This window comes from Colletotrichum scovillei (assembly GCF_011075155.1).
Source record: "Colletotrichum scovillei strain TJNH1 chromosome Unknown Contig00005, whole genome shotgun sequence".
NCBI lineage: Eukaryota > Fungi > Ascomycota > Sordariomycetes > Glomerellales > Glomerellaceae > Colletotrichum > Colletotrichum scovillei.
The window spans coordinates 173,166-186,175 of NW_023336263.1; the positions used below are offsets into that span (position 1 = coordinate 173,166).

Below are 13,010 nucleotides of genomic sequence, written 5' to 3' on the forward strand. Positions count from 1 at the left end.
AGTGAGGGTCTGATTGAGTCTGAATTACGTTCTGTCAGACCGGTGGGAGAGTCATGCCCAGACTTTGCCATGCAGTCTTTTAATCCAATGTGTTTGAGAAGAGTCGGAAGAAGATAAGTGAGGTACCTGCGCATCGATCCGAGGCTTCGGCTTCCTCGTAAAGCCGGTTAGGTTAAGAGCGGCGGTGATGTACGTTGTCACACGAGTGTGATGAGATGAGATGAGGTGAAGTGAGGTGAGATGAGATAAGGAGGAAGTGAGCACTGAGCAGTGCAAGTGAGCGACTAGGGTGGTCATTCATATAGCATGGCACGCATGGCAAGCCGCGAGGCAAGGGTACGAATACTTACTGGTGACGGTGATGGTGAATGGTAAGCTGGTAAAGTACAGACAACGGAGTATCCGTAATACACCAACTACATACATAATCATGAGAGTAGGTATGGCGGCCATGGGCCATGGCCTGCCAGGGGCGCGGGGCGCAGGGTGATACGGGGATTTGGCGCAAATCAGATGCCGTGCGGATTGCTCCCGCCTGCTTGGAGGCTGGAGCCCATGGAACCCATGGAGACCTGTAGCGAGCGAGCAGTGAGAGGCGAGCAGCAGGTTCGCTTTCCCCCCTCTTTAAGGGATCAATGGTGTGGTGATGGTGGTGGGTCCCCGGGTGTATGAGAGGGGGGGAGACGACTGAGAGGCTAGAGCCACGGGGATGATGGATCGATGGCAATCTTTTGTGTCTTGAAAGTTTTTCTGCCTTGCCTTCACGAGAGCGAGAAAGATGAACGGGGCCGGAGATAATCATTAAGGACTCGGAAGTCGGGTGGAACATGGAAGTATGAGCCCGACGGCGTTTGAGAGCGGCGAATTGGCGTGTTTTGGGGGCCCTCGCTGAGGAGGACCCTAATGCGACGAGATGCCCAATGGTGAGGACATGTTCGGGTAATCGGATACGTGTAATACACACTACGAGGCGAAGGCCACGGCCACAGTCCAATACTTTTGCGATGGATTGGGATGAGTTGGGACTCATTGAAAGTCGAATCACCAGTGAATATGACTGCGTGTGGATGTCTTTGGAGAAGCGGGCTTGGAACTGAGTGGGCGTGGCGCCGAGCTGAAGGGGAGCTTAGGTACGGATTCAGCCTACCGTGCCACGAGTGTAATAGGAACACTGTAGCTAAGGCTAGGCATGGGCGTACGAGTGCTCCGTACCTTCGTATGGTAAGGTATTATAACGGATACGCGGTTGAGGAGGGATTGGCACGCCTTACCGTCCATACTTCGTACCTTAATGAGTGAGCGGGAGCGTGTGAAGCATGTACCTCTGGAGCTTCTGTGACGGGGGTACCCACCCTTCGGAACGCTACGTCCATTTCAGAATAGGTTTTCCGATGAATGGTGGGCAGCGGCGGATGGCTCCATTGCGTGAGATTCAGGTAATCAGAGTGCGAGAAGAGAAGAGAATAGTGTTTGAGAGAGCGAGTGAGAGTGAGACCAATACCAAGGTACTTAGCTAGGTACCAACCAGGAGTGAGTGAGAATGAGAGTGAAGAGAGAGATGCGCGGACTTAAGATACGCGGTCAGCCATGGAAAAGTGTACGTACCCTGGTACCTTGTGTCAGCAACTCAAAGTGATGGAAGGTGAGGTGCCCTGGAAAAGGGTTAAGAACTTAGCAGATACGTACCGATCCCTCCAAGACGCTTGGCCGTAGGGTCGTCCAATCCCAGCCGGGTCCGAGAGAGCAATGTCTCTCTTTCCGTAAAGGCAAGCGGAGGAGCAGAAAAATAAAATAAAAAAGAGACAGACAATCAATCAATTTCCTGTATCCGTAAGAGGTATCCGTACGGCGTAAAGTAGGCGCCGATGAACCAAAAGGCCCCCCCCCCAGAAACAGCTTGCATGTGCTTGACACACCTCACACCTCACACACGCTCTCTCAGATTATCTCACCACTCATGCACACTCTAGCCCAGTCAGACGTACCTTACTCCAGCTGTCTCTAGTCTAGCTTGGTCTGGTACAAGTAGCCACCAAATGAGCACTTTGCCTACGGATACGGGTACTTCCACACTGTATGCTGGTTTTGCCTTTTCTTCTTCTTTAAAGTATTCATCATTCTTCTCGGCCCATCCTCATTCCACTTGTCTTGCTACACACTCCTGCTTAGACACCGTACACACGTCGTCTCCCTCCCCCCTATGAGTATTCATTGGTAGGGATAATTGGACGCCTCGCTTGTTGTACGGATAGTAGGATCTTTTTTTCTTTCTCTCTTCGGTTGGCACGGGCTCTGACTGATTGCCAATACCTCAAGAGAATCAAAAGAACAGCAAGCAAATCAGGTACGTACTTGGCGCTGAGCGGTTCCCATTGCTTTACCTTGCCTTACCGGGTACCTATCTACCCAGTAAGGTATTGTAGGCAGTCTCTTTCTTTACCGTCACCTCGCCTTACGGTCCTTACCTATCTTACCTTACCTTTACTCCCCGGTCTGGTTGGTCCTTCCTCACCTTGTCTATGATGGCATTGTAAGACTCGAGAGGAAGCAACGGGCGGCAGAGGCACACCTGTCATTCTACGTTAGCTGGCGGTTATTATGTAGTAATAATGCCATTCATTGGCAGGTCCAACAGCATTTGCTCTTTCCCAAAACAACGGACTAATTTCCCTCTTTCCTTTCTTTCCACTCCTTGCCCTTCCATACCTGCCCTCCCCATATCCGTACCTTCCCATACTTTACCTCCCCTCACCTTAAGGTACCTACCTACCTAGTTTTCACCTTACCTTACTCCGTACCTTACCTTCCATGCCTTTACCTTTACCCATCTTACCCAACATATTTGTCCGTCATTCATCACCAGTCATCGCTGGGCACCTTCACCTTCACCTTCACCTTCACAGTCACTCGCTGTTTGCATCTTCCTTCTTACCCTTTGTTGTTTGTCATCCTTCTACCGCCCTCTTACCGACCACGCGCCCCCATTTCTTTCATCTTTTCTTCACCTCCCACACACCCAAACTCAGCACCTTCCCACACCCCCCGGTCCAAACGACTTCACCTTTCCAAGTGGCAAGTACTGGCGCCCTTGACAGCTCCCAGTTCTATTTTCGACCACCACCATACCGATAGACGAGGGGTCCCGCATCTCTGCATCTGGGATCTGGATCTAATTCATTTTCACTCTATTTCTGCCTGGCAACTTATCCTAACCGGGACCGAGCAGGTGTCCGTACCAACTATCCGTACAGGAAATCCCAATAGGCAGACGTCGTTGACTTGCCACCTACACAACTCCACCCACAACGGACTTCTCGCTACCACCGCCGCACCTGCCTACGCTGCCTGCCTACCAACGCCAAAGTCCCTTTCATCTTGACGACTACACACCGAGCGAGGCCCCATCACCCTTTTTTCTCTTTGCCTTTTGTCGACTCTTCATCTCACGATTCCCTTTGTCTCAGAGTCGTCTTCGAGTCTCATCGCCCGGACCCTCTGCGGCATACTGCTTTACGGATCGCCTCCTTGCTGCCGTTGCACAGGACATCGTATCCGTCTGCAAGCTCTAGTCAAGAGTTCCACCCCGACTAACTGACTAATTATCGACATCATCCGTCCTTCGTTTCGCGGATTACGAATCGCATAGGAAAACTCTCTGGATAGACTACTTCATTGTGGTCATTGAGTGGATAATACTCCATTCGACCCTACTCACATAGAGGTACTGACATGATCGATATACCACCTTCTTCTTCTTGCGTAATGCCGTTGATCCGCAGGGTTGACGTATCTTGAAATGCAATATCTAATGCCATGTTTGAAATAGGTTCTTCCAGTGGCTGAGTCTCGGGCATGGGCTGCCCAAACTGATTCAGTTGGTCAACTTACTCTCAGCAGAGACCTTGATTAAAACATCTGCCGAGCGGACGAGAAAGACTTTCATCCTCGTACAGCAAACTTAATCTTGTCGTCATGGCGAGTATCTCATCTTCCACTGCGACCATGTCGCAAAATGGTCAATCAGATCTAGACCAAGATCGTAAACGCTGGTTTGCAGAGTTCGAAGCGCTCAAAGCCCGCTTCGAGGCTGAAAAGGAGAACGTAAACGCCAAATTCACCCAACAGCAGCGTGACGCCTGCCACGATCTTGACGAGGAGGCTCGCTTCGCCGACACGTTAAATTTGCCACAGAAAGCTCGCGAGCTTCTTCAAAAGTATCAGCACGAACTCCGATCCCATCGATATGCCGCCTGTCAGCAAAGGCGTGATGTTGAGGAAAAGGACCGCGCAAGACGCGAAGCAGACGCTCTTCGAGAACATCACATAGGTTTCCCCGTGCCCGGCAACTACTCTATACGCAACGCCGGGTATCCCTCAAACGCTAGCATGCTGGGACGTACGCCAACAAATCCGTCGGCTCAGATTGCTGGCGCACGCGTTGGTCCAGCTGGGCGCGGCTCGCCCTCAACCATGCCGATGAGCACACCTCCCCAACAGGCACGTCAGCCCTTACCACAAGGCCCCATGGTGCCAAATCAGCCTGTTCAGCAGCGGCCGACAAACGGAATGCCTGCCCACGGCAGCTCGGCCCCGATGCCGTCTCAACTCGACCACCAGATCCGCCAGTCACAGCAGATTAACCAGGGTCACCCGAATCAAGGACAGGCCTGGATTCACCATAATCAACCTGGCCAGCAGCAGGTGTCGCCTCGAACTTCAGCCTTATATCACCCGAATCGGCCAGTCAACAACCCGGTTGCAAATGGGCCCCCTCGAGTGCTTCCTTCGCAGCCACATGTTCCTACGTTGGGTAGCAATCATTACGGCCCTCCGAGAGCCGGGTCTGGACAGCCTGTTAATGGAACTCAGCCCAACCTAGCTGATCGTAGTAACCGGGTACCTCTGCCGCCCATGAATGCTGGACCCATGGGTTCCCGCGGGGACAGACTACAGGCGGGTGATGGGAGAAACTTTGCGCAAGGCGCCATGTTACGAGCTGAAGATGGGTTGAGACAGTCTGTAGACTCCCACTCTGACCGCCATAAGATGGCCAAGAGAAAGTCGGATGCTAGCGACATGTCATCTAGAGATGCAGATCCGAAACGCGCAAGAACTGATACGCCACAGTCAATAGCTCCCAGGACGATCACCTTTGCCGAGGTTTACCAGGACGGTAAAGCGGAATACAAGCACAACATCGTCAAATTCGAGGACGTTTTCTATATTCTGCGATGCGACGAGCACGGTGTGCATTTCAAGCAGAATGCACTCGCAGCGGCAGCCAAGCACCTCCACGGCGCTTCCCATGGTCATCAGAAGAAGGAGCACAAGTTGGCGGTCGAAACCATCGGATTCCACGTCGTGGATTGTACGGAGGAGCTCGCTGCAATGAACAACGAATGTGTCCGCCTTGCTTTCGAAAGTGGTTACAAGCCCCTGAACCAGCTGCACGGCCCGAAATCCGGTGGCAAGCGACAGTCGGCCGCTCACACGATGGCTCCTGTAAGGGACCCTTCAGTTTCCGATTCGTCATTCCAGGCAACCTCCAATAGCGCGGGATCTTACCAAACGAAGTTGGAGTCGAGATCACAGGAGGAGAAGCAGCAACGTGGTGGGGATCACATTATGAATCCAATTCCGGGTGATATTTACCACGCAAAATGGCCAAGGAGCAACAAGCTCTACATTGTTATGATACTGGGCTGGACATCCCTGAAGATGTGCGGATGGGATGGCTGGCTCAGCGACACACAGCTTTGCGACAGGAAAATCAGGCCTACGTGCTATACGTACAATGACGAAGGAATTGGTGGCTGGGCGCCTGGTTACGGAGATGGCGAGCCGCGTGAGTTGGATAGGGATGTCCCCGTTCTGTGGTTCGAAAAGAATGGCAACACCAGATTGGGTTGGCTTGGCGTTAAGTTCATTCTGAAGCCTTTGCTGCTTGACGACCCTGACCGATCTACCGATCCCTTGGACCCGGCCAACAATGCGAGAAAGAAGTATGCTGAGATCCGTGGGTACGACTCGTTCGAGGCCATGTTGGCCCATGTGCAGGCAAGTCAATCACCGGCAGGAGCAGTAGTGGAGTCGACGACAGAGACGGCGACGACGGCGACGATTCCCGCGAAGCTGCCGTCATTTGCTTCGGCATCGGACTCGGACCCTGTACCCGATGTTGACATGTACGACTTTGGCGACAATCCTCCCCCAGCTGACGATTCGGATGACGAAGACTACGTGGAACCGAAGCGCCGGAATGGCCAGGATTCAGATGACGACATGGCGGATATCGACGAAGGCCCAACCACGCCTCAGCAGCTTCTCAGACGGAGCACTCAAGAGGTGCGGCCTACGTCGCGGCTGAGCGAGAATGGTTGGATGACGGGGAGATCTGGAGCTGCTGCTGGCACTCGTCTGTCGGCCAAGAAAGAGAAGGCCGTGGTCGATAGGGAAGATGTGGCAATGGACGATGCTGTCCAAGTAACGCCGTCCAAGGATCGAGCCGAGAGCAAGGAGAACGCGACACCGATCGCCGCGAACACCAATGGAGGACGCGTTACGGTCGCTCTTGGAACTCCCGCGACGCCCCAGCCAGCATCCGCAGATATCGCTGTGAACGGGCCGACTTCAGTTCCCAGTTCCGCTCCTCAACCTGATGGTAGCGCGTCTGTGAGCACCGTATCACCAGGCTCGAGCCAGATAACGGTTGTATCGGCAACTGAGCGGCCTGCACTTACTGAGATTGCGGGGAGTAACGCGGCTCAGAGACCAAATGCTCAGGATAGCGCGCATCCGGCGGTAGAGGCTGCAAAGCCCCGGCAAGACAGCGAGAACCAGTCTCAGATGGACCAAGCATCAATGGCAAGCTTGGCTCAGAGCGCGATGAAGGCTGCTTCCAAGTCGCCAAACCTCAACAAGGAAGTTCCCCGTGTAAGCCCCAAGCTGCAAATTGCAGACTTGGTCAACGACACAGCCGGCTCTGAAAATGCAGCCCGTCGGCCTCTACCATCCAAGCCGTCCCCAGGCGTTGTTGAGCCAGCGCCACTCCGACACCCATTGCCTCAGAAGCCCAGCCAAGGGGTTCATCTCGATCAAATGACGAGGGCGAGCCAGCAGCCTTCGCCCGCACTTTCGACGAAGAGTATCAGAGAGGCACCGTCGCCGGCGTTGAACGGCCCGTTTCCTCAGCCTCCGCGGAGCGCTAGCGCGGCCAGCGGCGAGAGCGCTGCTCGCCGACCAGATCCTCGCATGAGCATCGCGAGCATGAGCAGCAGCAGTGCTCACGATGACCAGGAGCGAGGGGCGATCAAGCAGACGGTGGTCATCAGCACGAGCAACGGCACTGCGTCGGGTAGTAGCACTCCCAAGGTATTGACGCACGCCAGCTTGGTCAACAGTGAGCAGTGGCGTGCAGTCCGGGCATCGGAGTCACCTCGGGTTACACCCGCGGCGCTTCAATCGCCTCTCATCGACCGAAGTGCAGCGGCGTCTCCTGCTCTAGGAGGCAAGAGAGACGTTGAGAACTTTATCGACGTGTCAGAGTTCCACCAGGGCAGTCAGCACTGGGTGCAGCCGGGGAAATTCCTGCGCTTCCACGCCGAGGACGAATCGAGCAGCATCATGCGAAGCAAGCAAGAGGACGGCATGGAGGCGGTTGTGGATGCTAGCCTGGTCAAGGCAGCAAAGATGGCGGGAACGACAGTGCAGTTGGAGCTCAAGACGGAGAAGGGCGAGAAGGTGGAGCAGAAGCTGGTGTTTGAGGCCAACTCGTTGACGGGCAGCCAACGCGGAGCAAAGCTACAAGCGACCAAGTTCTACAAATGGCTTTCAGGAAAGAATCCAGACATGCAGCACCTGTATTGATATGGGATGCTACTGCGGTTGAGGAATCCAAGGGCGGTCGGTGTTGCGTATGAATGACTAAACGGCGTCATGGGGTTCGGGCTCTTTTCTGCTCTTTTTTTTTTTTTTCTGTCTTCGTGTCTCTCTTTTTTTTCTTTGCCCGTGAACAGCAATACGGGCTCGGTCATCGGCTGTTAGACTGGCTTTCGCAAGAGATATGAGATATCCCGAGACGGAAAGCAATGCTGCTTACTCGCTCGGTATAGTGATTTAGGAGTTTGGGGACAAGGAAAACGTTGGGGATTGTTAGTTATGGGAGAGCTTTCCGCTGGTATTGAGACGTAGTTGTGTTGTTAGTTGAGCGGTACCAGGCGCATGCCTGATTGAGAATTATAGCACAAATTGATATTACATTGTTGAAACCACGCATGAGGGAGAGTTTGACCGAGCGTGGTGCCTTGGCTTGTGAGTGAAGATTGTGGCGGTGAGATTGGGATGTTGATCCGTAGTTCAGCGAGGAGGTTAGGTAAGTATCGGCCATTTGTTATGCGGACTTGAGTCTTGCACTGGGACCAATGATCCATGCTCATGACTATCCATGCGAGATGAGCTGCAGCTGGGATGAATAGTGGATCAGTAGCTTGCCTCCCTTGAGTTACCCGGGGATGGATGAATGGAGGCGGGATGGGAGCTTGGGGCGTCTACGGTCTGGGTAGTGAATTTGCATGTGATTGCCGGGGTTGAAGTGAGAGAGCTCAAGTGAAGTGTGAGAGGTGAGTGAGTGAGTGAGAGGCTGGGTGAGATGGGCTACCTAAGGTAGGTAAGGGTGAGCCTGAGCATTGGCCGGAGCCATGCGAAGTACTCGGTACTGCGTGAGGTACCCCCAAATATCAGCAGGCACGTGGACGATGACCAGTCGCACCTTACCGGCTTAAGGCAGGTAAGGTACGCAGTAAGGTAGGTACCTCAGCCATGGAGCAGCTCCAGCTGGATGCAGCAGCGCAGCTCTCGTCGCATTTCTTCAGCGCTCAACTCAACTTTGCCTAACTTGATCCATTTCTCGATTCTTTTCTCCTCGTCTACTCTCCTATTTCACTTCGCTTGCTCATACGTCGCCCTCCTCTCTCCCATCTCTAGCTGCAAAACAACAGGACACCCAGTACGGATCCCTGCCTCGAGCACAAACTAGAAGAGAGAAGGAGAGAGAGAGAGAGAAAGAGAGAGGCCGGACAAGATCCAGGCAGTCCGATGCCGATGCCGCGACGGACACTCTAATGTGCGACCAGCGAGCCACTGCGACGACCTGATCCACGACTACCTTACTCGATTACCGTTCCTTGCGAGTCTACGACTGCCCGCCTGCGACCGAAACCGATGACGTTGCTATTCACAGAGTCAGACAATTGCGATCGAATTCGGCTTTGATGGATATGCGCATGCCATTGCGGAAAGCCTCGTTCCCTCCGTTCCTCTAACCCTCTTCTTAATCATCCTGCGACAACCACCACTGTGCCCTTTGACTGGGAATTCCCACGAACCGCCAACGCTTGACCCAAGTCAAACCCTGCATTCTATTACCATCGAGCACGATAACGAAGACAAGAACAACGCGCAGAAGCCGCAGCGGCCCCGAAAGTCTGCGGAAGCAGTGGAGGACCACGGACATTGATGGCTGCCTTTGTGAGAGAAGAGACCCTCCCCGAATCACCCCCACCCCCGACCCTCGCCCACCACATCCTTGCCCTGTAGTCTGTTCGTCATTACGGAGCAGCCTGCGGATACCCAGACCTTGAAGCGCACCGGCTCCGCCCTGTTCCGCCGTGGCCGAACAGAGTGGCAGCGAAACGGAGGCGGACATGTTTGAATGTCTGCCTCCCGACCTTGTCTATCTGGCCCTGTTCATGACAGTAAAGCTAAGCTGAGCTGGACTGAGCTGAAGTGAGCCTGGGACAGCTGCTGGCAGCAGATGGCACACAGACAAGACTGAAAGAAAGACACGGTCACTTGTCTCTTGTCTCTCTCTGTCTTTCTGCTCAGCTGCCACTTGCGCTTTGGCATCCTTCAACGCATCAGCCACGTCATAACTTTTTCGCCCATCTACCCTCTCTATCCGTCTACTTTGCCTTCTACCTCTCGTTTCTCCTTTCCCACCCAACCTTACCACGCATCGCATTCCACCCCAAATGGCATCCAGGCTGCACACCTCATCCCCCCTCCGGCCTCACTGACGGTCGGCTTGCCACGGCTGCATCCATTCACTTACCTACCTACCTACGCATCCATTCTTTGCATAACCCACAGCCAGGCTAACCATTGCGTCACCTGCTGCAGGATACGCCCTGGCTAGTCCACATGTCGACCCCAAAGGCCCACCGCGGCGCCGATGCCGACTCCGGAAACGATCCCTCCCAGGGCTCCGGCTTCGACGGCAACCTCTCCGGCGCGCCGCCCACCTACGCGACCTTCTCCCCCGTCACCCTCGCCGCGACCACTCCAAGCCGATCCTCCCGCCAATCCACCATCATCGTCCATCAGAAATCTCCCCTCCTCCTAGCCACGCCGCCACAGATCACCCGCGCATTAGCATACTCACATCCCTTTCTCCTGCCCCTCAATAAGCTTGCCGGGCTGTTGACATGGACGACCGACGATCCGTGGGAGAGCTTCCTCCTGCTGGCATCCTTCTGGGCTATTGTCCTCTATGGGGACATCGTTGTGCGCATGGCGGGGCCGATCGTCGTTGTCCTGACATTGATACTGGGGATGTATGGTAGACGCTTCAGTCCGCTGAGCAGTAGTGGGTGGACAGAGCCAGCTTCCAAGGACCCTGGCGGCACGCAGAACACCGGAGGAGGCACAGCCGGGGCCAAGGCACAGAAGTCGACACCCAAGAGCAGCACAACTACGAGCACAACAAAGGGTCACCAACGAGGCGAGTCAGAGGCCACGAACACAAGGCACCAAAAGACACTGGACGAGATTGTCGAGACACTGAAGGAGTTCACTGGGCGATGCAACCTCTTGCTGGAGCCGCTTCTCGAATTGACCGACTTTCTGAGCACGCAACGAACCCCTACGTCTGCCACAACACGACCAGCCTTGACGACGCTGTTCGTGCGCATACTGTTCTGCACGCCTTTCTGGATGACCTTGACGCTTCCACCATTACGCATCATCACAACTCGACGAGTGGCTCTACTTTTCGGCACCCTGGTGCTTACATGGCATGCTAGATTCCTGCGAGTCGCCCGGACGCTGTTATGGCGCAGCGCCACCATCCGGAGGACGGCAGCCCTGGTCACGGGCTTGACATTTGAGAAGCCTGTCAAGGCCGTTCCTGTCCAGATCACCGCGGCAGAGAATGGCAAAGTGCAGGCCAAGCCGGCAGCATCGGAGCTCACCAAGGCGCTGCGTATGCAGTCCCACAGGCATGGCAACAATGCCACGAGCAAGGATGCAGGTGTCAAGTTCACCTTTATTATATACGAGAACCAGCGACGATGGGTCGGCTTAGGCTGGACACAGAGCATGTTTGCCTACGAACGGTCGGCATGGACTGATGAACATAATAACCCTGTGCCGTCACGAGACACGTTTGAGCTGCCCGAAGTGGAGGATGGTAGCAACATGCGCTGGCGGTGGGTTGAAAGGAGCAAGTGGAGGGTTGACGGGGTTCCCGATGACGGAACTGAACCCATTGACTATGACGGGGAACCTGGGAAGAATGGATGGATCTACTACGACAACAAGGTGAGCAAGCTCTGACTACTGTAGCTGAGTGCCAGGATGTATGTGACGCGACTAACACATGCCGGTCAGTGGCAAAACGGACGCCGCGGCTCGGACGGATGGGGACGTTGGACACGGCGGCGAAAGTGGTACCGCGACGCCGAGCTGGTGGAGGTTTCGGAGGACGAAATGGCACACGAACTGGACGCCTCACAGGCACCGAGCTCTGCCCGGCCGGGCTCGCCCACAACAGGTCCCCCGGGCCCCGCCTTGACGACGCAGAGGTACAGCACGCTCGAAGAAAAGATGGTTTCCCCTACACACTCCACGCAAGACCTGACCCTATCAGATAAGGACCTGGAAAGAGAAAAGGACGACACGGCTTCCACTCTCTCGACGAGCTCGGGCGGACGATCATTTTTCAAAGCGCCGTCATTACGACGGAAGGTGACAGATAAGAGCGTCGCCAGCAAAGCCGACAAGGAGCAGGACCGCAGTCGTAGGGCGAGCGAGGCCAAGAGTGAAGAGGAAGCTGCGGCGCTGGGACTCAAGTTGAACCTCGCTTTACAGGGCAAGGAGGGTGGGCAATGGGGAATCGGCGATGAGGCCAGAATGAGTCTGGAGTAAATAGGCGAGGACGTCCCCCGGGTTGGCTCAGAATTACGAATGAGTCTTAGTTACTATTGATTCCTGATTGGGACGGCAAGGTACTATACGGTGCGGTACGATACGGTACGGTACGGCATACTGCACGGGGGGTCGGGCATGGACGCGGCGTTTGTCGGCTGTAGAGTATTCATGATTCAACGAGGGAAGAAGAGTACTTGATGTATGATTTGGGGTAATGAGACAGAAAACACACACGTGTTGTATGTGTGTATGTGTTTGCAAGTCTACCAGGCATGGCATGCCGCAGGCTGCAGCAAGTCACTCACTCACTCACTCTTTTTGGCTTTGACATGTGGTTTGGTTTGGTGGAAAGGCGGGATGTGTTTCCTGTGGGCAAGGTACCTTGCTGCTTGCGTACGGGCGTGACCACAAATATGCGTGATGAAGTGTGTGTTATGTGTTTGTCCATCACTCTGCCTTGGGGATGGGTACTTGAGGTATTCGTACTGGTCAGTGGTCACTGGATAGGTAAGGTAGATAGGTATGCGCGTGGTGTCGGCTGGACTGGCGGGAACGAGAAGAGTGCAAAGAGGGCGAACGACGATGAGTGGTGCGCAGGCGAGCTGGGCATCGAGACACGGGGTCTTGCGGGTCCGGGGTAACGGGCCTTTGCTGCGGGGGGTCCGAGAAGGGCAACTTTGCCTAGTACCTGACTGGTGGGAGGTCCAGGCCTTTGGGTAAGAATAGTGTAAGAGGTGCCTTATTAGGTGGGCAGTGAATACCTACTGCCTGTGGATGAAGGGGAAAAGGGCTGAGGGGGCACGGCA

The 13,010-nt window shown here is 54.7% G+C and overlaps 2 protein-coding genes across 2 annotated transcripts; both read left to right on the forward strand.

Moving 5' to 3' along the window:
* The first annotated feature begins 2,163 nt into the window (after nt 1-2,163).
* HER10_EVM0000563 (uncharacterized protein) lies at nt 2,164-8,212 on the forward strand. Its single transcript, XM_035482836.1, has one exon. The coding sequence runs from the start codon at nt 3,973-3,975 to the stop codon at nt 7,864-7,866; it is 3,894 nt and encodes a 1,297-aa protein (XP_035333660.1). The 5' UTR covers nt 2,164-3,972; the 3' UTR covers nt 7,867-8,212.
* Nucleotides 8,213-8,891: 679 nt separating this feature from the next.
* HER10_EVM0012859 (integral peroxisomal membrane peroxin) lies at nt 8,892-12,512 on the forward strand. Its single transcript, XM_035482239.1, has 3 exons — nt 8,892-9,525; nt 10,177-11,595; nt 11,665-12,512. The coding sequence occupies exons 1-3, from the start codon at nt 9,514-9,516 to the stop codon at nt 12,199-12,201; spliced, it is 1,968 nt and encodes a 655-aa protein (XP_035334508.1). The 5' UTR covers nt 8,892-9,513; the 3' UTR covers nt 12,202-12,512.
* Nucleotides 12,513-13,010: the final 498 nt, after the last annotated feature.